At 40.2% G+C, this 24,466-nt stretch overlaps 1 protein-coding gene across 7 annotated transcripts; it reads right to left on the bottom strand.

Moving 5' to 3' along the window:
* Positions 1 to 1,289: 1,289 nt before the first annotated feature.
* Positions 1,290 to 24,039, bottom strand: LOC106808182 (solute carrier family 15 member 1-like). 7 transcript variants are annotated; one of them, XM_014810780.1, is made up of 25 exons: positions 23,804 to 24,025; positions 20,257 to 20,329; positions 19,746 to 19,900; positions 18,999 to 19,042; positions 17,679 to 17,754; positions 15,839 to 15,980; positions 14,969 to 15,055; positions 13,816 to 14,006; positions 12,715 to 12,792; positions 12,397 to 12,482; positions 12,077 to 12,157; positions 11,810 to 11,899; positions 11,157 to 11,237; positions 10,079 to 10,167; positions 9,830 to 9,911; positions 9,465 to 9,578; positions 9,005 to 9,099; positions 8,789 to 8,879; positions 8,580 to 8,626; positions 7,357 to 7,485; positions 6,262 to 6,397; positions 5,898 to 6,029; positions 2,966 to 3,073; positions 2,545 to 2,661; positions 1,290 to 2,391 (listed from the first exon to the last, which is right to left on the bottom strand). In XM_014810780.1, the coding sequence occupies exons 3-25, from the start codon at positions 19,846 to 19,848 to the stop codon at positions 2,215 to 2,217; spliced, it is 2,376 nt and encodes a 791-aa protein (XP_014666266.1). In that variant the 5' UTR covers positions 19,849 to 19,900; positions 20,257 to 20,329; positions 23,804 to 24,025; the 3' UTR covers positions 1,290 to 2,214. The 7 variants fall into 7 exon arrangements, with proteins under 7 accessions (XP_014666266.1, XP_014666269.1, XP_014666265.1 ...); XM_014810783.1 differs by lacking the exon at positions 20,257 to 20,329 and having other exon boundaries at positions 23,977 to 24,039; XM_014810779.1 differs by having other exon boundaries at positions 19,746 to 20,329.
* Between the last annotated feature and the right edge of the window lie 427 nt (positions 24,040 to 24,466).

Here is a 24,466-nt window from a genome sequence, read left to right as displayed (position 1 = left end):
CTAGATCTCGAATGTCAATGCAGTTTCTAAGTAGTTTAATGCTGCAATAGTGCGTTCACGTTACGCTGCTCCGCCGCTGCTGCTGCAAGGCCACAGTTCGCTAAGAATAGATTCAGCGTATTCGTACGCAGTGCTATAGTCTCAGTTCCTATGACGATGGGGCGCTGCTGCTGTTGACGGTATTGCAGTCGACGTTGACGATGGCTAAGCTGCCGTCGCGGCTGTTAATGTTGATGCTGCTGCCGGCGATCTCTTCACAATGATGATGCTGCTTCTATCGACGTTGACGCTGATGATGCTTCTAGCGCTCAAAGTTTGATAGATACGATGCTGACGTCACTGCTAAAGCCACCTCTTCTTTCTCTTCTTCTTTCTCGTTCTTCGTTTCTTGCTGCCGCTGACTTCCTTCCGCACGAATCCTGGTGATTACGGCTCCAAATGTACCAGCTCTCTGATGTACATGAGATATGAGTTGTATCAGTGTTATAGACAATTCGTAAGGCACATCGGGAGATGCCCGACTGTGTGTAGACACGTGATCGTATAGGTCGTAATGTTATAGGTCTTGCGTTGTATATTGTTCTTCACCCGTTGTTATCTGTTCGTGCTTGCGTTTCCGCTTGAAGGAGATTTCAGACTTGCCTCTTGTGCGACGTAAGGCGAGTAGCGAATAACTTTACAGTAGAGATAACACGTATTTGTTGTAACAGACTAGATGGTTTTATTCTACTCAGAGAGTCACTAAATACAGACAGGTAATGTTTTACAACACATAAGTTCTTCTACTTCTTCACTACGAGTGGCTACGTGACTGACTAAGACTAACTGACTAACTATCTGCGTGTCGCGGCACGCGGTGGGTTTTTATATCCATCGCGGGTGTGTGGTCATGGTGGGGGGAAGCGTATATGGTTTGGTGCGGGCGCGTATCTCCTGACCATAGTGTTGTGGCTACGGGCGAGGGAAACTGAGCCCAGCTGTGAATAGATTTTATATCGAACTTGATACCAAACCAGGGTCACATGACCGAAGGGCTGGCTGGTGATTGGGCCACGCCCTTAGTACGCAGTTAAAAAACAAGCGGTCACGTTCACGTTTAGCAACGATGTCATTGCGCTGAGAATATCCTGTGACTTATTCTTGACCGCACTCCGGTTGCTATTCTTAACCGCGCTCAAGTTTCAGCACTCGCACGGGTAGCTCTGCTACACTTCTTTTCGCAAATTGACCCCTCTTCCCATTCACATACAAACAATACTATTCTACACACCATAAGAAAGAAAACAATCTTTTGTATAAATCAAACAATAAATTATGAGTTTATTAGCACATATTAGCAATTCAAATTAGCACGCCTGTTTAACTATACATATATTGGATGTATATATACAGCCACAAGCTCCATAAGACTAAGATCGATCATGATTAAACAAGTGTTTCTAATATAATTTTTATATTTTTAAGATAAACATAAAAGTTATTATATTCTGAAATCGCCTAACTTTTTGCAAGTTATACAAATACTGTTAATATGAACAAAAATCGCTCACTGCATGGGGCAACCTCATGCTAGCACAGCAAGTTACTATTACAGGGACAGTTACGACCTGGCATTTAGCTGCTGTCAGACCCTCAGTTTGGCCCAGAACACCATTCAATAATGATTGACAGTGTTGCGTAAGCTGTTTTAATGGGCAGAGTACAAAATATGCGGCTATATTTAGCACATATCAACCAATAGTTTTTACATGTATTCTCTGTTCAAGAGTTTACATACTTGCAGCATCTGTAAATGCCAAATCCTGTTTCTTGGAAAATTTAAGCGCAGTCATTTATTTACGTTATTTGTAACCAAATCAACCTGACAAATTAGAACAACTACAATTTTACACTGAAGTGCGCACATGGATTTGTACAAGCATAATAGCAATAAGCAAATTATACTGGAAGACTAACAGATTATTCTCAGCTGGCAAAGGACAGTAACACACTTTTTCCAAATAACATCAGACAAGATTATAATTGATCATTATTATAGACTTGCTACTATTCAATGCTATTGCTACTACTACTGATACTATTCAAGAGTGGTATCTCATTTCAAATGAAATATATTTGACCATCAAAACAATGTTATAGTTATGAATGAAGTTTTGAATGAAATTCCATATGCAGTACAATGAAGCACCATTTCAATATATGTTATCTCAAGTTCTACATTTTTGTGCTGACACCACCATTTTCACGGTCTATGGTGGTTTTATTGTCATTGTCCTCTCCACGCTGGCCAAAGTCAGTCCAAGTTGTCTGTGAGCGCAAGGGTATTGGATGGCCATCAGCATCATTATTGTAACTTGGGTCACCTTTGCTGTAAGGTGGGGGGTCATCCTCCTACAAAAAACAGATGATTAAGCCTTTGCATGCTGACGTATAAAGATATACTCCGGACTGATGAAGTCGAGCTAAAATATGCTTGAAATGTTCATTTGATGAAAAACGACATGCATATCAATTAAACGAATTGCACATTAGGCTGATACAAACCTCGACTGCATCTGGATCATGCGATTCATAATCTACATAGGTGTAGAATACTGCCATGATTGCGAAGATGATGTCAACTCCCAGCATAAGGCCAGCAAACAACAAGAACTCTGAAAACTGCAAAGCAAAGCATTCAAAAACTTACAGACAGTTCTTGAGGTGATAACAGTGTAGATGAATAAAGGTCATTATAATAAATCATATCTAAATAAAAAGTGATAATCAAATACTTGATCTGATATATATATATATAGCTAAATATAGGGAATTTGGTGGTGGATGTGTGTAGTTGACATTGCAATGAATCTGGAAACTGTATAATCTCATATCAAGTATCAAACCATTGCTTTACGTGTATAATAAATACATGACAGGCTGTAGAACCACGGGAATAAATAAATGGCTCTACAACAGTCCATACCTGATCTGGCATAAAAGCAACTTCAGCAACTATCATCACAATGAGGTTGCCAACTGCGACTGTAAGTAGCCAGCCAGCCTGCATTAGGGCTTTCATGGATGGTGGTGCCTGGTAGACGAATAAATAACGATTGAAATTAACACAAAATCAAAATGGCTCATTATTAAAATACTAAGCATTTTACTGTTCTTGTGCTGGCAATACAAAATGCTAAGAAATGTACAAATTAAAAATTGACAAATTTTAGTGCCATGCTTACACTTTGAAATATCTAGGTGGAAGTGTTACAGGCATATACAACAGTCCTTATAGTCATATGCACAAAAACACTTAAATAGAATTCTATAGGCCTACTCATAAAGAACTACATGAGATACAGACTGTTAAAGGTATATGCAAAACAAACAACTACACATCACCATCATCATCATCATCATCATCATCATCATCATCATAATCCTTGTTTATTTGTTGACGCAGGACTAAATTAGTCCCTCACGAAAGAGGGGTGGGTCCTGCGTGACAACAGTCTTCAATCTTCCGCTCCACTCTCCCCTGTCAGTCGGGTTGACTTGTAGCAGGCCGAGTGCTACCCTGTCTTTCTTCACAGTCTCTTCCCATGTCTTTCTTGGGCGTCCACGCCCCCTCGCTCCAACTTGGATGTGCCCCACTCTGTTTATCCAGCCTTCGCTGCGTTCAAACGTGGCCGAACCAGCGGACACGCCTGGTTCGCAACACCGACTCGAGGTCGTCGAGGCACAGTTTCCCAAGCAGCCCGTCAGAGGCGATCTCGTCCTTGGTGGTGACACGCACATCCAATGGATCATCGCTCTGTCGCTCCGCCGGAGGCAGGTTAAAGGTGTCGGTGGTCAGTGCCCAAGTCTCACTGCCATGCAGCATGCCACTTCTGACACACGAGTTGTAGACGCGGCCTCTGGTGAGGGGGGCAGGCAGCGGGAAGTCAGGAACGGCAGCAGCTTCTTGAACTTTCCCCAGGCGACCTGGGCCTGCGTGATAGATGCAAGCTCGCACCAACCACCGGCTGACAGTGTCACCCAGGTAACAGAAGGACGCTAGCTACCACCTCATGCTTAATTGTCCTCTCCTAATACATATATACCTAATGCATACAAGTGCCGCAGAGCGACAGCGCTCACCTGACGGCAGGTGTTCTGATGCTAAACTCGGGGGCAAACGAATCAAGAGCACCCTCCCATCGCCGCGTTCGCTCTCCCTCGTTGTCTCTCATTCTTTCTCTTTCTCTCTCTCTCTCTCTCTCTCTCTCTCTCTCTCTCTCTCTCTCTCGTTTCCTCTCTCTCGCGCTCTCTCTCTCTCTCACTCGCTTTCTCTCTCTCTCTTCTCTCTTCCAATTTCTCTCATTTCTCGAGGCCCGGTAGCGCTGCCGGACGAGGCTGTATACGACTGATGTCTTATACAGATGTCTGATTGTCTATCAGACTGGATTGTCTGATGGTCTTCTAACCCTAGCAAGACCGTTCTGTGGAGCTAGCACAGGCGGTAACGTTTTTATATAACTTCACATAAATGTTTATACTATATATGTTAATTCGGGTGGCACTCTGGCAGCCCATGTTTATACTATGTTAACTCGGGTTTCCCCCGAGCGGCGACGATGGTTAGAAAATTATGAAAAATTGCCCCTAAAAAGCTGCTTGTCCGGCGGACAAGCTACCTGACAGATCTACTTTGTCCTCCGTGGAAATGGAAAAGTACGGACAAACGGATTAGCCCTTATTTCGAACACTGCGGATGGTATCAGGCCCTTCTCAAAGAAAATTTTTCGTGGATCGTTATGAAAGTTGCCACGAGATGGCGCATACGTTTGAATGTCTTAAGATTAAAGATGGAAGCTGGAAGCTTCCATCGTACGTAGTATAGCAACAACTATTTGCAAGACAGGATAGGGTAAGCACTCATCCATTTACCTACGCAAGCCTACAGCTGAAAATTGAATAGAGAGCTGCCACCTGTAACTAATTAATGCAGGCAAAAACTACACCATACTTACACACACATGGCACTGGCAGTTGGCCCACTGCAGTGGCATAATCAATTACGATGTAAACACACTGACAGTACAGAATGCCATAGAAATTATACGATTTTAAGGAGCATAAACCTTCTTCAAGCAATATTAGCTTTTGAATTTCACGTGCTGACATTCTGTAGCCTCATAGACATCCAGCGACTAAGTATAAGATACTACTAGCAAACCGGCAGTCAAATTCTTTCTAACAGTAAACAAATCCATGTTTAACCTCCTCTTGGGGGTCAAAAAGGTTATCAGACACTTAAATTACTCTATCGCCACGGACAGTTGAAAGCACATTTCATTGGTCATTTCAATAAAGCCATAAAAATGATTGATCACCGCTTGAAACAAAAAAGTTTTCAATCGCTCCGTCACACCATAGTCCTCAGAAAATGTCTAAAATCTGCCCTGTGCCCCATTGACCTTTGACCTGTGACCTCAGCACAGTGCAGCACAGTGATGGCTTTTCCTACCATGATGCTATACACCGACTATCACGAGCCGTTTAGATTTGTGCCGCAATTCTGCATTTCCTCCCTATACCTAGGTTAAGGAGGGAATGTTCCCCCTTCTTTTACACCTCTTGGCCTTTGACCTTTGACCCCCAAATTGATCATTCCGAGTCTTTTTCATGATCCCCCCTCCCACATCCCCAATATCGTGACCGTACGTCGAGCGGTTAAGATTTGTGCCCAACTGTTGATGCACGCCCGCACACACGGACGGACGGACGATCATGCGATTCTACAAGCTGCATCCGACTATGTCAGATGAGCTAATAATTACAAATTCTAATTCCTAACTAAACCTATTCCTTTGCTCAGTAGGTACATCATTATTTTTTTCACAGTTTATTAATTTGAAGGATTAAATTGTTACCTGTGAATATGCAAATTCCAGTCCAGTGACAGAGAAGATGACCTCGCCTGTGGTCATCACAACGAACTGGGGTATCTGCCATAATATTGACATGTTGTTTGCTGGCACAACCACAAACTCCAAAACCTTCACCTGCAATGGAAAAAGAACATATATTACTATACTGCGATTGTTGCATGATGAGTTAGCATGTTGTCGTTATTTAATTGGCATCAATTGTTGTTCGTTTGTCTATGCTCGAGTCATTACAGGAAGGTAGAGTAATAAAGAATGTATAAAGTGTAAACCCTGTTTCATTATTCAAACTTGTGTGCAGGTACAAGAAAACAATGTAACACCCCTCTATTGAGCTAAAACAGTAAACCTCTGCAGGGTCAGAATTCCCAATATCACTCCTCAGCACATAGGTGTAGGTGGCGCCAGGGTCTGTGTTTATGTTCTTGACAAATTGAAATCCTTCGTCATTCTCAGCATCAGGGGCATGAATACTCACGTCGTACCTAGAACATGGGATAAATCATTTAAGTCATCAAATCATCAATCATCAAAATAAATAGGCAGTGGCTAAGGGTACGGTAGCCGTATCTTAATGTCTCGAGGCTACGGGTACGGGAGTCCATTCGTTTTCATACTTAACGAGACAAAGATGGCGGTGGTGGCGCCAGATTTCGAAATAACGCCTTGGGAAATAAATTCACGATTTGAGAGTTTAGATGAGCTAGAACCCTAACCCTAAACCTAACCCTAACGCCAAAAAGGGGCTTCAACGACCGACGGCTACCGTACCTCCAGCCACTGCGAAATAAATATGTGAATGAATAATAAGTAATAATAATGACACATAAGTATATGTTTTACAACACATGATAAAATGTTTATAATGAAGACATAGCCACATTGGTATACTTATACTTAGACCAAATAATTCTGTCCCATATAACCTTTTTTATATTTTGGCGATATATATTTACGTTCGTATATCACATTCGCCATTTACAAACAATCAGACCAGTCAGAGCGAGTCTATCAGCCCTCCTGCAGCGCCACAGATACAAGCGAGAACCAGACTATTGTAAGACTCGCTCCGATTGGTCTGATTGTTTGAAAATGGCAAATGTGGTTTATGAAAGTGGAATGAAGCAGGTTTCTGAAAAACAATCTTTTAAAAAGTGAATAACGATTGAAGTGAATGTATACATATATCAGTAGCAAGGTAAAGCCATGTAGAAGGGAACGGTAGGTTTTTTTTCGCGCCAATAGCGGCGTACGGGCCGCATTCGCAGCGCATGCATTTTGCATGCGATCTCACAAAATTTCAATGAACCCCGTTCTGTCCCAATAACCCTCACCAAAATATAAAAAAGCTTATATGGGACAGAATTATTCGGTCTAACTTATACTGTAACTCCACTATAGTCCCACATACATCCTATATTTATACTAAGAGCCTGATACATACGGGCCTGTATCATAGTTCACTGCCAGTTCACTGATGTTGCCGTAAGTCATGTCACGGAACCACTTGTTTTTATAAGTGTTGGCACTCCAGAACACAATATCCTGTTTAGTGTAAAGTAAGCTCACAGCTCTGAAATCACAATAATTAAATTGTCACATATGAAAGAATATACAGCTACCGATTAATCACGAATACAATGAAACCCGATTTTATGCGCCTTGATTTAATGCGAATTCGTATATAACGTGATGAGTCATTGGACCTTTTTTGCTCTTTCCGGGACTGGAAAGTTTTCTGGTGAGTTAAGCCGGCCTTAGGTCGAAGCGACGATTGCTTATAGATCGCGCAACTAAATGTGTTTACATGAATTGTTGCTGTGTGCATGTTGTGTACATTCGCATTGTTCGCCGATTTTCTTGAACGCGCATTTAGCGCAACCCCGCTTTTTTCGCGATGACATTTTATGGACCTCAACAATCACGTTATAACAGGGCCACACTGTACTACCATGTGAACTGACATTAATATTAACACTAACATACTAGGGATCGAGTACCAATAATATGAACAACTAACAACTAATGCCTTCTATATATGCCTTAATTGTATTTTTCATAAACATAAAAGCTAAAAAAAACTGCATATCACATTAGTTCAGGTAATGGTGCTAAAAGTATAATGCATGTCACATCTCAGTACAACACTATAGCACTAACTGCACACTACTGTATCAAGACAATTGCAGGGCTGCCAACTCTCACGCATTGACCATGAGACTCACGAATTTTGACCAAATCTCACGCTCTCACGCTGATCTTACAATATCTCACGCACAGCAAAAAAATGCCGAGATATCTCACGTATGAATATCTCTTCATGAATAAAACGCTGAAATATCTCACGCACAGCCAAAAAAATCTTACAATATCTGAAAACAGTCACTTTAGTATGCACCAAATTACACAAATTGAAGTTATAAAATGCAAAAGCTCCCTACCGTGGGAGGGGGGAACCCCCCTCCCACACCAACCCCCCACTCGGTCGCTTCGCTCCCTCGCATCTCACTCTCGCCTATCACCCACTGTTGGCAGCCCTGCAATTGTAAAATAACTGTTCAACTTTAGTACAATTTTTTGTTAAAAATATATTAAATAAGCATATATATATAAACGAATATGGAAATTTGCAAATTAATTTAATATGAAACCAGAGAGACATACTACCTGAAAGACATATCTCCATTGCTTGTCTTCGCCAAGTTGTCTTTGTACTATAAATGGAAACACATCATGTGCTACTATATTCAACTACCAAATTAAATATATTTTATCCAAATTAATCACACCTAAAAATTATTTTACTATAAATACAAGCAAAAACTAATAAATTATTTAATTACAATAGATGGCATAAAATTTCATTTTAACTATACTTGTAAAACTTGAAGTCCCTTCGTAGCCATGTCATATTCAGCAGCAATGAGGGAGTACCCTACACCACCTGAGCTACCCTCCACAGTGTAGCTAAAAACAAAACAACATTTACATTAACAACAATGCTGATATAAACAGTTGAAAGAAATGCGAAGTCAGCATTGGACAACAATTCAAGAAATTTTGTGCGAGTATAATTACTGTATTAAACACACCTTGTTTCCTTGCAATAAGAGCTGCACACGTTAGTATCATCACAGTCTATTGTCATGTTGAATGCGTTGTTTGGGTTTCTTTCATATACCATCACCTGAATATTAAATACCGGTTAAAACACAAAAATGGCCAAATCAAGTAATGTTAATAAACAAATAGATAGCTAATCATCTGTTAGCAACAGACTCCTGGTTCCTGGTTCTGTAGTTACATAACTGGTTCCATAGTTTATACTGAAGCTAGTCTGTATTGTTCCAATATTTCCATTATGATGTATTTGTTATGAATTTCGTTGGTCATTTTTGACGTGACACTCAACATTGATTCATGGAAATGTATGTGTATTCAAACAAGCCATTATTTTTGACAATCAAAGATAATTGAAAATTTATATAGCTAATGCCTATAAACATGGCAAGTACACATGAGCATAAAACAGAAAGAAACAATTATACTCACATTTCCAGAATTCAAAACAGAGAGGCCATCTGGTAATGTTACGTTCACATCACACGGCAGTGCATTCATGATTTGATATCTCACTTGGTTATCAGGAACAATCAGGACTCCTTTCTGCAATTAAAAATAGCTAGCTAAACCAATAATTTATGAGGCCTGAGCCAATAATTTCTAATCTTGCACATGTTAATGCATAAGTTGCACATACAACTACAATGTATATAATTATATATCAAATTTTAACATGGAAGGAACATTCATATAATATTCTAACAGTTTTATTATCTGTTATCTTGTATATCTCAATATAAAACCTATTAACTATATGCAAGTAAGACTGATTAATTGTGGGGATTTGAGCTTACTTCCACTTCCAATTGCACAAATGCAGCAATAACGAATGCACCCGAAGCGAACAGCATGCCAGCTGCCATTCTCTGTAGTGGCCTGTTGGAGTGAAACAGTGCGTCGTTAGAACTAAACTACCTAACCAATTGAAACCAGTGTATACGCCTAATAAGCACATAAATATCCAGCATTATACACCATATACTATCAATTTAGATGAGCACAATTTCTACATCTACATGGCATAGGTGTGTTCATGTGACTACCTAGCAGGAATGTGCAGGCATCTGAAGCACGGCCACAACACTCCTTCAAAAAGTGGTATCAGTGTGACAATCAGAAGAGGGTTGAGGAGCTGAAATATGCAGTGGTTTTTACAGATTAGTAAGGCACGAAGGGTCGTTGTCGTATCAGGTACTACATATATGTACCCGAGGTAGTTTTAGGTTGTTTAGTATTATGTTTATATTTATATATGAGGTATGTTTAGGGTTAGGGTTAGGGTTAGGGTTAGGGTTAGGATTAGGGTTAGGGTACACTTCTGTAGTACAAGTCTGGTACACTTTGTGTATACATATATGTACCTCGGGCAGGGGCGTAGCCAGTATGTAGCACTGTAGGCCCGGGCCTACACTTTTTTTGGCCAAGTTATCTTTTTTTTTAAAACACCCATAATTCAAATCCATAAGCTTGCTGGACGAGTTTAAGAGTCTAGACAGGAAAAACTATTGAAATGAACGTAGCAAGAATATGGCTAAATTAGGTGACCTATTCTTCTGTCATCTAGGCTGTCATTTCTATCACGTGCCGTTTCATTCAACACTCTACCCGCCGAAAAAGACTAGGACCTGATCTTGTCAGTTTTTTAACATTTTAACTCGTTCGTAACACTATTTTAACTCGTTTGTTTTTTGGGTTTAAAAGTCATATTGAATGAGGTGTCTCAAGTTAGCAAGAGGCCAGGGAACCAGAATGAACACTCGGGAAGGGCCGTTTCCAGCCATCTGGGGGGTTTGTAAAACCAAAAATTTTCTTGTACGCTCCGCGCCAACCGATGGTGGCGCTTCGCTCAGATAGTCGTGCCTACAACTTTGAAAATCCTGGCTACGCCCCTGTCGGGTACATATATGTAGTACCTGATACGACAATGACCTCTTCAGCATTAGTAAGGGTTGGCACTTGATGCTAGATTAGGCAGTCAGAGTTCATACACAGCGTATACGTATTGGTATAGGCACTGAAAATTGCCAAACAACAAACAGTGACACTGAATCGCTTAAGGCTCGAAGAATACCAAGGCTGATACATAGAAGTAGCCGTAAGTATCATGATTGATCTCCACACCTGCATCTGATCCGGTTTGATGGAAAATGTTCCTCCAAGTTCACCATTCATCTTTTCTGCTTGCAATACCCAGCGAGATCCCTGTAATTGTACAGTTCTATATAAATATTTACAACGTTTATCTTTGGTCACTATCTCATAATCAAATCTATGAAAATCTGCATAAATGTGCAATAAAAATTAGTATAAATTAATACTTTTATTATATTAACTTTATGCACTATTTAATTATTATATTATTTATTAATATATATAATACCATAGACTAAGAAACTACAATTGTATACTTCTAACATACAATTGGAATACACAGGTAATTACACGAACCATATGCACTGACAAAGCTGTTGCCAAGATCTTAAATCTGACCATGCAGCCTTAGAATTCTAAGACTTTTTATTGTTTCTTTATCACTCCTTTGCTAGTCAGGCTTGCATAAGATTGACATATGTCAGCAATTGTATACTTATCACTTACTATAACACCTAAATATGTGAAAACTAAGATTAAAGTATAAGTGATACGTAGTACATGGTGTCTGTCAACAATAAATAAGAAATAAGTGTACCGTATACAGATAATACATAATTATAATAATAATTGGTATTATTAGCTCTTGTTAATGTCTATCTCTGTAGGCAGAAACATTTTACCTGCTGGTCAAACAGAGCCCAAAACACAGGCAGGGGCAAGAACATGACCAGCACACGTAAGACAGACTTAACATCAGCCACCAACTTGCTCTATAATAGGAAAACAATGAATTAATTCAAATATACCAGCAGAAAATTCCTCATGACACACCTTACTTAATCTTTTGCAAAGGAATTTGTATAAACAATCAAATCAGGTTCTAATTTGAATCACTTCTCAAGTGGTTTTTAACATATAACTGATAAACTACTCAAAAATTGACTTACATCATACTTTTCCTCAGCATAATCTAACCAATGCTCATGTACGCTGGAACAGCAATTCTGAATCCTGCGGCGAAGAGCGTACTGAAAAGAATCGAGTACACATTAGAAAACTAAACAACAAAGAAGAATTAATCACTATAGCTGTTACCTACCATTTACACCTATACAATTCCAGGTCTATAATTTTTACACATAACCCTACAATGTTTAGGAATATCAAACTTATTTGTGTTATGATTTGGAAAATTATTAATAATGAAGGGAAATGAAAACAATATTCAATCTCCAAAAGGTAAAAAATCTCATGATGTCATACTTACGAAGACACACTTAACGAAGCTGACAACGACATTCTCGCCTACTGGTTGCTGTATTTTGTAGAAAGGCTTACCAATAACAAACATAACTGTGGAAGCATCAAATTTCATTATAGCACATTCTAAATTTAATCTGATTAAAACATTTAATTTCAAATTGCTGTAGTGTGTGACATAACGTATTATAGTGCACACTTTGTTATGGTAAACCAGCACAGTGACAATAAATAGCAACGAGCACCTGAACAGTTATAATTAAGTGAAGAAATCTTTGTATATTGAGCCATTAGTGGCCAAGTTTAGGAATGCAGAATTACGTACCGAGAGCAATGATGAGCAGTCCAGCTGGAACACCGAATGCAAGTGGATAGCAGTCTTCATCAAAACATTCGACTTCACCTGGTGCACAAAGCAGCATACGCATCGAGAAATCCTCTCACAAACAACGACATGCCAACTGCATGCATGTGTGTGGTAAACACTACCAACACGATGGAAAAACAAAATATGTATACCATTGACATATGCACGCACGCACGCTCATGCACACACATATAATATGTATTACTTTATTATTATACGTATTATTATAACTATTATAAAATGTCATCATGCTATTCTAAAGGCAGTTTTCACACACTTTTACAATGCAGAGCAGAGGGATAAGCGGTTAAGTGTAGTAGAAGATCCACACCATACCTGTCAACATTTGACAATTGTCGTAAGGGCTTTGAAGTAAGTCCTATGTTACCATTTAGATTAGTAATAATTTTCCCAGTAGGTGGCATGATTTCAATGTTCAACCGAAAATCAAAACCAAACAAGTTTATGATGTTTGATATTGGGTTTAATTTTTTTAAATTATGCTATGCCAAGTGAGATCAATTAAAATTTTTACAAGCAAGTAAAATAAAAATATATATGGATGGATCATATATTATATATGTCAAATATATATTATATTTTGCCACGTTTTTATGACCATGATCATGACACAGCGTCATTCGATCCTAAATTGTGTATGTTGACACGTAAGTACAAGGTGCGAAATTAACGCGAGTCCGAAGTCAAATACTCCATGATTTACTGTCAGACTCCCTGATTTGACATATGCAGGAGTCCGTGTGACTCCCTGAAAATTCTGCTATATACTAACTAGTTTGTTCCAGAGCACGGCCTCACGGAATTACCGTATTTTTCCAGCAAATGTTCAAAGACAATTTGGCAGACGTGCAACCGCATGAATCTTCAAAATAAGCACCTGCGTTATTGTTAATATCTTTAGTTTTGAACTTCAGACTGCAAACTCCCTCTTTTTGAGGGCAGGGAGTCCGTTGAACTCCCTTGTCCAAAGTTAATTTCTACCCCTGTACGTATGAAACACTGCTTCATCACACAGTCACACAGCTGTGGTGCACTCACTTCTGAAGTATGGTGTTAAGTAGGTGGAAGCCAAGCTGCCTAGATTGATGGACATGTAGAATACGGAGAAGAAACTCTTCAGCTCCTGCTCCTGCCCCTTGGAGAACTGGTCGCCACCGAATGAGGACACGCATGGCTTGATGCCTCCTGTTCCGATACCGATGAGTAGCAGACCAAGGAGCGGACCCACACTATAGTGATGAAGAAAGCTTGTCAGTGTAAACTACACAGATCACTGACAGCAGGATGAATGAATGAATGGATGGATGGATGTATAGATGTATGGATGGATGGATGGATTGATGGATTGATGAATGGATGGGTCGATGGATGGATGGGTGGATGATCGGATAGATGGGTAAATGGATGGGCAGATGGATAGACAGATGGACGAATGGATGGATGAATAGACGAATGGATTGATGGATAAATAGATTGATGGATGGATGGAGGGATGGATAGGATGGATGGATGGATGGATGGATGGATGGATGGATGGATGGATGGATGGATGGATGGATGGATGGATGGATGGATGAATGGATGGATGGATGGATGGATGGATGGATGGATGGATGGATGGATGGGTGAATGGATGGATGGATGGACGAATGGATCGATGGATGGATAGATGGATGAAAGGATGGACGAATTGACGGATGGATGGGTGGATGGATGGATGGATTAGATGGGAAAGGATGGATGGATTGATGGATGGATGGGTGGACGAATGAATGAATGGATGGATAAACAGAAAAATAGACGGACAGATGCATGGATAGATAGATATGGTTATTCAGCACCCCAATACAACACATAAGACAAAGATGTTCATGCCTCCTTCCATTGAGCCTGAAGAGTGCATTCATTTCTCAAAGATGGCAGACAGCTAGATTAGCAAAAGTTGAATTGTGGACTGAAGCCTAGGGGTCCAGTAAAATAGGCTGTACCTATATTTCATAAAGGAAACAAAAAACCTTTAAACCTGTTTTGTCTTAAAAAAAACTCCTTTTCATGTGAAATTTCACTGTCAAGAACTGACGTCTGAGGAAATTGTGCCCCTTATGAATAACTGCCGCTGAGGAAATTCTGAATGACGGTTGGAACATACAAAGAAAAAAGTGCATAGAAAGAAAATATAAAGAAAACTTACGCATTGCCATTGTTCACTGGAGGAATGGAAGTAACAGCCAATAGAATCAATCCTATTATGTAGACTATCGACAAGTAAAATATTGTCCTGCAAGTAAATTAAAGTTGATTACTCATGTGAAGATTAGCCGACAGTTAGAAGTTTATAACACTACACAGACTTATTTAATATCTTTTATCAATATTGGATGTTTAGTTATCTGTATTAATTAGAATTGAATTTTGCAAGAAAACTGACTTTCCAAAACTGTTGCAGATAAATATTACAGCCATTAATCAACTCAATATTTTAGACTGACTAGTGAAAGACTTTTTAATGTAATTTGTAATGTACAAGAATAACATCCAATTCATTTTCACGTTTTTTATTTAATGTGTCAAGGACGATGTGTGTAGAATATTACGGGGGAAACTTCTCAGGAGTTAAACCATGAACTAATGTATAACAGTATAGGCTAGTACAGAATTTGGTAGGCTCATGATGATTGATGGACTTGGATTACACAATGAGTTTACAGTATTTGTTGACTATGACTTATGCACTGTGTGTCAAACGATCATAGGAAATAAAAAATGTGATACATGCTCTGGAGAACAACACTGGCACTAGTGATAAAGCTGCCCTAGCACGCAAATAGCTGAGTCACGTACCTTTGAGTAACGTGCATTTCAGTAAACATGTAGCATCCTGCCTACGTGCTCATGCACTAAAGCTATACTTTCCCCATTTTACAGTTATAGCGTCTAGGTCAAGTATAAGTGCACAAAATCTCTGCATTGTGCATAATTATTTGCTTTTGTCTGTATTATTACTATCAATAGTTTCTGATTAAAACTCGGTAGGTACGCACGCTACGATATCGCAACTCACCAAAATTTCCCAAGGAAACCATCGGCAAGAGGCGCGCCGAAAAGCGGCGTGAAGTAGCAGAGCATAGCGAATGCATGGTAGATTGCGGTGGCCGAGTTATCGGTGAAAAGGAGGACATTCTTGAGGAACAGCACCAGCACAGCTGCAGAATACCAATATGGAAAACCAAAGTAAATAACAAGCACAACCCTAACAAGTGCCGCGGAGCGACAGCGCTCATCTAACGTCTACTGCGGTGACTCTGTGGTGATAGGTGGGATTCTAGTAACCCTGTTAGTCCCAAATGTGTTCACACACACGCCGAAACAGTGGAAGGCACAGGGATGGTATCAGGAACCTTCTCAAAGGAATGTTCGTTGGGATCGTTATGAAAGTTGCCACGAGATGGCGCGTACGTTCAAGTGTCTTCAGATTAAAGATGGAAGCTCCCATCGTACGTAGTAGCAACAACTATTTGCAAGACAGAATAGGTAAGCACTCATCCATTTACCTACGCAAGCCACAGGCTGCAATAGAGAGTGCCACCTGTAACAATTAACGCAGGCAAAAACTACACAGTACCACCAACACATGCACTGGCAGTAGCCACTGGCAGTGGCATACGGTACATGTAACATACTGACAGTACAGAATGCCATAGAAATTATACGATTTAAGCCAGCATAAACCTTCTTTAACCAAATTTAGCTTTTGAAATTTCACTGTGACATTGTAGCCTCATACATCCAGGCATGTATAGATCACTGGCAAACCCGGGCCAGTCAAATTCTTCTCAACAGACAGTCAACAAATGCATGTTTAACCCTCCTCTTGAGGGTCAAAAGATTATCTGACACTTACTCTTCGCATGTCAGCAGAAAGTAGATTTCATGGTCCTTTCAATAATGCCATAAAAATGCTAGGTCACCGCTGAAACAAAAAAGTTTTTCATCGCTCCGTCAGACCATGTCCTCAGAAAATGTCTAAAATCTGCCCGCTGTGCCCATTGACCTTTGACCTGTGACCTCCAATTTCGGCACAGTGATGCTTTCCCCTACCATGATGCATACACCAACTATCACAAGCCTTTAGGTCGAGCACATTTTAGATTTGCTGCCGCAATTCTGCATTTCGCTCCCTATACCTTAAGTTACGGGAGGAATGTATCCCCCTCTTTTACACCTCCTGACCTTTGACCTTTGACCTTTGACCCCCAGCTTTCGACCATCCTCAACTCGTTTTCGGATTACCCCCCCCCACTCCGAATAATCGTGGACCGTTACGTGGAGCACGTTTAGATGTATGTGCCAACTGTTGACGGACGGACGGACGGACGGACGATCATGCGATTCTACAAGCTGCATCTGACTATATCAGATGAGCTAATAATTAGTATTCGATTCAGATTCAGGTAAACATCGTGGGCATCACTAAATTAATTTATAATCACAAAAAAGCTAACGTAATGTGATTATGCTAATCCGAGTCCGATAAAATGTTGTGCTTATCAATGGATAGATTTATAATCACAATTTTAAGCTCATGTAATCATGCATAGAAACTCTGCCTATGGTGCAGTAATTCATTCAATAATGCAATTCATAGCAATTCACACATGATCCTACACGTGGGGGATATTGTCAGACATATTTTAGTCGTGATTTTTTCTAGGTGCTATAACAACACTAATAAATATCATAGCACTATACAATGCTTCTAAGAACAAGCTCCTCTGTTTTATTAAGCTATTATATAGTACAGCTAAAATAAGCAAATGCATGTCTATATGAGAACATGAATTTTACAACTAGATATAGATGATCATAACATCAAATCATCATACATAATACTAAGATCTTACCTCGCATTCCATAGTAGCTGAACCGCTCACAAAACTCATTGCCCAAAATGAAGAACACGCACTTGGGATAAGGAAGCTGTAAAAGAGACTCTGTCAGAGAATACAGACTGACAATGAAACTAAGCCCATACCACCCCACAGAGCAAATATGTCACTTTACCACAATCTACTGCATAATCTGTTATAATTATCATGTGCAATATGAATCCCTCCCGTAATCCCTAAAGTGAAATTATTGTGTGAAAGCAGGTGACATTTCACTGTATGATTGCAGGTGATACCAAAAATAGGGAGAGCCATTGCAATCAATACTCGCTTATCACACAGGCAAGAGGCGTGATTTATCACACCCTCCCTGCGTGGGCAGAGTAAGGACAGGGATGCAGGCAGTGCTAGTGGCAGTTCCATTAACCACGACATCTCCACGCACACACAGAACTACTGTTTACACACACAGCAGGGTATAAAACGCGCTATATATATTCCCCAGAATGGCTCATCCTGACTATACTAACCAGCACTCGTACTCTGACGTTTTATATGACAGTGTACTGTATAAACCTATGTGGGCACATACATCATCAGCATGCACATATGGCATGTGGGTTCATTAAATTAGGAAATCTGCTATTATCCAGCATAATTTTGTCAAAGCACCTCATTACCTGTAACCTAACTTGGGTATTGACAGGTGAATATATTTACGCATGCACGCACATGCATGCACCCCATCCCCCCACACACACCAGGAATGAATTAAAACAAATGTTTGTATTTCAGTTTACTCCTAATATCAATAGCTATACCTATCAACTACCACTTCAACATTCTTCATTCAGTTAGAAGTATATGCATATGTAAATGTATGTACGATATTAGCTCTTACACCCGATTGCTTATCACAATGCAACATGGGGTGTCAATTCGCATAACATAAAAATATCTGTTCAAGTTAAAAGCACTAGTGCAAAATGCAATGTCTTTTCATACTACAGTGATGCTATATATTACCAACAATCAGCAATTATTGTAGAACTACCCTTTCCCACAATTTTAAAAATTGCTATCGTTTATAATTCCATCGTTTTGAGTTATTTCTAATTAATAAAAAAAATAAAAACAGCATGTAACATAAATGCTTAATTCAACCCTACAAAACATACGGTAAACAGTGATATATAACATACATTCCTAATTTAGCTAAGAATTGCTGGGAATTGTGTGAGCCTGTCCCTCTACTTTACATATTCCCCATACACCTCCTGGAATCCTGGCTCCTCCCCTGCCATATAACATTAATACTTCTCGTTGTCAACTAACCTTTTCCTCTGGTACAGAGTCATCTACTGACAAAAGTTTTGCCGCTGTAAAAAAGGTAAACATCAATTAATTACTCACTAACATTAAGCTGTATTACAAACCTAAAACATTCCACTGTCCTTATGATCATAGCAAAACTAGGATGTCAACTATATGCTGTTACACACACAATTTGTTTAATATAAGCTAACTGGGCTGGTCACAATTTAATGATGAACCATATATATATTTCAATTATATATATATGGTCACCATTTAGATATTACCAGAATTTATTCTTGTTTTCTATCAATTGATTTGGTCAACTATACATTAGCATGTACACACGTACATCTGTGCATTCAATAGCACATATAAAATCACATCAAGAGTGAATAACACCAGATTTATGTAATTCATATCTGATCATACATGAACACATGTCAATTATATATATATACATGAATTATTGCATGATAATTTTTACCATAGAACTGAGTATAATATTTACATGACAAAATAACGAATCTAAAATAAAATTACATAAATCCAAGGACCTTAACATTAAATAGGTGGTTACATAATCATTGTATAGCTAGAACTAACCACGTACGTATAATCACCTCAGATGTTTTCTCAGAACCAATTAGTCACAGAAAGGTGGAGCGATATTCTTGATCACCACCCACAATATCCCACATGTATGTTTCTACATCTGTTAGTGAACCATTAATTATAAACCGTGTTTACCCTCAGAGTTCAACAAACCTTCTGATGGTATGAGGTATTCATCATCTTCCCCGGACTCGTCATCTTCTCTAGGGCATGCGAATATAGCTAATTCGGTATCTGCCCCTAATACAACAGCCATAACCCCAATCTAATAGCAGGCCAGGCATGAAGTACTGTAACTCCTACATCACCTACACATAGCTATACATGAGTGCCTAACAATACGTTAGCAAACCTATTCATAGAAGTACAACTAGCCCCGGGGGGCACTCCCTACAAAATAGGGTAGGTATGTGCCACTTGAGAGATGAAATTGGGGGGCTCCGGTATTAACAGCACATTAAAATGGGCATCTCCAGAACTAGGGTTTGCTGGAAACCTCATGGTACAACAAATCCAGAATGGTCGTTTTCATAATATTTTTGCATATATGCAAATCTTGAATACATTGATTTACAAATCATTCATGCTATATAAACTCCAAAACTACAAGCATCTATTCTACTAAAATTATTACGCTTATTATATTAACGTTTTATTTACTAACCTTTATCTAATGCCATGAGTTTATTCTTAAACAAGTTAGAAACAACCTAAACTTCAACTGCTGATAAATGTATCTGTAATGGATTAATTTACAAAGGCAAATACTAGATTACAAGAGGCAGCTTCTTTCTTTCTTTACTTGATAAATTCAAGCTTAGATGTGTAAACACCTTATCGCGCAACATATCTGCTGGGAATATGCACCTGATACAACAGGTGCCTATAGTCTAACAGCTGCTTGGTGGCATGCAACTGGATATATGCTGCACTACTAAAACACATGCCACAGCAAACATGGCTACGTGTACACTTTCACTCTGTAGAGACTCAAACCATTGCCGATCATAAATCCTAGCTAACTACTGCCGAGATGCATGTGACACCTACCATATGGTATGTGTCATTTGTCACATCGTTATCAAGCAAACGCACAAAATACTAAGACATGCAAACACCTTGTGAACATGGAAGCCATAACTCAAACCTTCATCTCTGTTGCCTCGAAAAAGCCTGGAAATTCTCCTCATTATTCCCAACAAATTTTATCTGTAACTGACTGAAGACTAGGTAGTAGCTGCCAGCAAACCCAACCAGAAATGAGCCAGATGATAAATTAACTTCCTATTTGAGCACTCGATCCACTGCTGCGGCTGTTGCCATGGCAGCAGCATGCAGCAGCGGCATGCAGCAGCAGCATGCTGCTAGCAGCAAGAGATCTAAATTGCTGGTCTTATTTTAGCTGCAATATAGTTAAAACCCAAGAGCAATTTTACTCAAACAAATCACATATATCTACTATCTACTATCTTCTAGGAAGTTGAAATTATCATATATGATGTAACATCATTGAAAGTACTAGCATGTGTGCAAACAATTTTCTAAGACCTGAGAATTTAAAAAGACCGTCTTTGCTTTTACAGCTTTGGTCTCTATTTATAGGCATACTACCACGATACTATCAAGAGTAGATAATATAACTTTACTCTTGATCTTATATTATCTACTTGATGTTATCTATACTTATATTATTTATACTTGATGTTATATTATCTACTCTTGATACTATGGTATTGATAATTCTAAAACTGTAAAATAGTTACACAAATTATTAGTAATAACACTCCTTCAGTGAAATCCTCCCCCACCTCCTGTACCTTCTCTGTCTATTCCATTTGCCCACTCCCACTGATCCAGAGAGACATGATACAAGATTGCATGGCACAGCTTTGCTGTTGATCCTAAGCGCTGCGCGCGGATGAGACGCGCAGTTCCGCGGGATATGCGCATGCGACAGCGGGGATGTATGAAGCGCTGTCCGCAGTGGAGATGTGCGCCAAATTCGAGGCCCGGCACACGTCTCCACAGCGGTCAGCGGATGGTCTGTAGTTTTAGAAGATGACAATGATTATATATGGACGAGATTCTAGGAATCGGAGATTATAAAATAGTAACAAAAATAATCATGCATAATCACACTACCTTATGACAAAATAAACTCTAGTTCCTCCCATTTCACTGCGCGTTGTCTTATAAAAGGTATTTAAAAATACCTCCAATGTTGTTCAAATTCTCCGATGTTGAGCAACCGCACAGCGGTGCTGCGGTACAGCGGTACGGGTGTAGCAAATATAAAAACATGTGACGTCCCCTCAGTGGCGTATGCAGGATTTTCGAAAGGGGGGTGTTAGGAGCACGCGAAGGGGTGGTCTGGGGGGTCTCCCCCAGAAATTTTTTTAAATTAGCACCCCTTAGATGCATTTTCTGCGCGAGCATGGGGGGTCTGGACACCCTGGACCCCCCCCTGTACACACCCCTGGAAACTGTAGACTCTGATACCGTGTGCGCTTGCACTGACGGGTGGGGTCCCGGGGGTAGATTCATGATTCATCAAGCTGCGTACGCAAAATATTTTGCGTAAATCTTGTGAGCGTACGCAATCGACGTTGCTAAATTAGTTGCGATTTATCAACGCAGTTATTTAGTAAATTTGAGTACGATTTCGCGTATGCAAGCGAGGCCGTTTTAGGTGCGATTCATCAAGCTAAAATTTACGTAAACCTTTGCGTAGGGAGTGTGTATGTGTCAGAGAGAGAGAGAGAGAGAGGTGTGCGTGCGTGTGTGTGTGTGTGTGTGAGAGAGAGAGAGAGGGGGTGTGCGTGTTTGTGTTGTGTATGTGACAGAGAGAGAGAGAGAGAGAGAGAGAGAGAGAGAGAGAGAGAGAGAGAAAGCGCAAGCGAGAGAGAGAGAGAGCGCGAGAGAAAGCGCGAGAGAAACAGAGGTGTGTGCGCGCACGCGCGTGCGCGCACGCACGTGCGCGTGTGAGAGAGAGAGAGAGCAGTGCGTGATTGTGCTGTGCTGTGCTGTGTGTGTGTGTTTGTGTGTGTGCGTGCGTGCGTGCGTGTGGGCGTGCGTGAGAGAGAGAGAGAGGTGTGCGTGTGTGCTGTGTGTGTTTGTTTAGTAAATTAAAGTACTTATCCATACTACGTACACTACAGACAGTCGACAAACGTGCATAGGCCTACACTAGCTATTATAAAAAGCTGCGTTTGATAGCTAGAGTAGATGCAATAAAATCGGTGAAATTTCTGAAATCTCACAATGTAAACAAACTCAAGTCTATGAACATAATATGTGTTGCGTGCAATCCAATTCTGCACAATCTACATTTAGTTACGACATCGCGATTCGCGAGCATGCAGCAGATCGATTTTGGGGTTCTCTATCTTATTTCATTGTACACACTCCTTATCCTGCGTTATAGGCTACCTTGTTCATACAGCTCGGGAGGGGGTGTTTACAAATACTAAACTTAATAAACAGGATAATAGGGCCCTTCTGTTCTCTCTCCCTCTCTTTTTCCCTCTTTCTTTCCCTCCTCTCTCACACACACACTCTCTCCCTAGCTCTCTCCCTTTTCTCCTCTCCTCTTCTTTTCTTTTTTTTAAATGTTTGTTTGGGACAGAGGCAAAAAACTATCCCCCTGTGTACGCCACTGCGTCCCCTCACCACTTCGAGGCTAAATTGTTTGGCAAACAGTCGGCGTTTGCGCCAGAATGCCAGTTTTATCACCTCTTTCTGGTGGGTTTTAAGCAAACGCACAGTGAAATGGGAGCAACTAGAGTTTATTTTGTCCTAATTAAGGTACGTAGTGTGATTATGCAATGCTGCATGACACGAAGTATTTGCTAGTCTAGTAGTACTGGAGAAATTAGCGTTTGGATGCGCCATAGTGCGGCTTTAAGACTTTGGTACTGGTACTGGTAGTAAATACTAGATACAATAATGTAACCCAAACCCAGAGAGGATAGGGGTAACCCTATCCTCTCTGGGTTTGGGTTACATTATTGTATCTAGTAAATACACTAGATGAATGATTTCGTGTTTACATTTTTGTATTTTATTGAGACGTTCGAAGTCCCTGTATCAGTAATACTAGTCCGTAAAGGCCCGTAGGGCCCAAGGTAGGCCTAACCCTAACCATAACCCTAACCTATTATATTGATGTAATAAACTAATATTATATTTATATTTATATTGATGTAAATTACATTGTCATTGGTTTTATTGGGACCCATGTTCTCTATCCTTGAACCGCTCAGGCCACAGTATTGTCAGTAATACGTGCACACAGTTCTATGATTAATCTCAGTTCTTATCGTTTACACTGTCATAATCTTCGTTTATTGACACCTATAAGGATATCCCTCGGTTAAATACTTTCCTCATGTGAATGGCAAAAGGAAGTTAGTTGACTCAGAGTTGACGAAATCCGTGCCGATCTCGCGTGAAATCTCGTGTGAAATCTCGAATGGTAAATATAATAGAACAGCTGTATCGCAAAGCGACCCCACGTGCAGAAGTGTGAAGCATGGTGAGGTGGTGGATAATTAAGGAGGAGGGGAGAAGCTGGTGGAGAAGGAGGTGCTAGGGGGAGAAGCTGGTGGAGAATGAAGAAGGGGAGAAGGGAGAAGGTTGAGGAGAAGGAGGAAAAGAGAAGCTGGTGGAGAAGGAGGAGGGGGAGAAGCTGGTGGAGAATGAGGAAGGGGAGAAGGGAGAAGGTGGTGGAGAAGGAGGAAAAGAGAAGCTGGTGGAGAAGGAGGTGCTAGGGGGAGAAGCTGGTGGAGAATGAAGAAGGGGAGAAGGGAGAAGGTTGAGGAGAAGGAGGAAAAGAGAAGCTGGTGGAGAAGGAGGAGGGGGAGAAGCTGGTGGAG

The sequence above is a fragment of the Priapulus caudatus genome, unplaced genomic scaffold, assembly GCF_000485595.1.
Source record: "Priapulus caudatus unplaced genomic scaffold, Priapulus_caudatus-5.0.1 Scaffold258, whole genome shotgun sequence".
Classification (NCBI taxonomy): domain Eukaryota; kingdom Metazoa; phylum Priapulida; class Priapulimorpha; order Priapulimorphida; family Priapulidae; genus Priapulus; species Priapulus caudatus.
The sequence above is the reverse complement of the archived record's forward strand: the minus strand, read 5'-3'. Positions and strand labels throughout refer to the sequence as shown.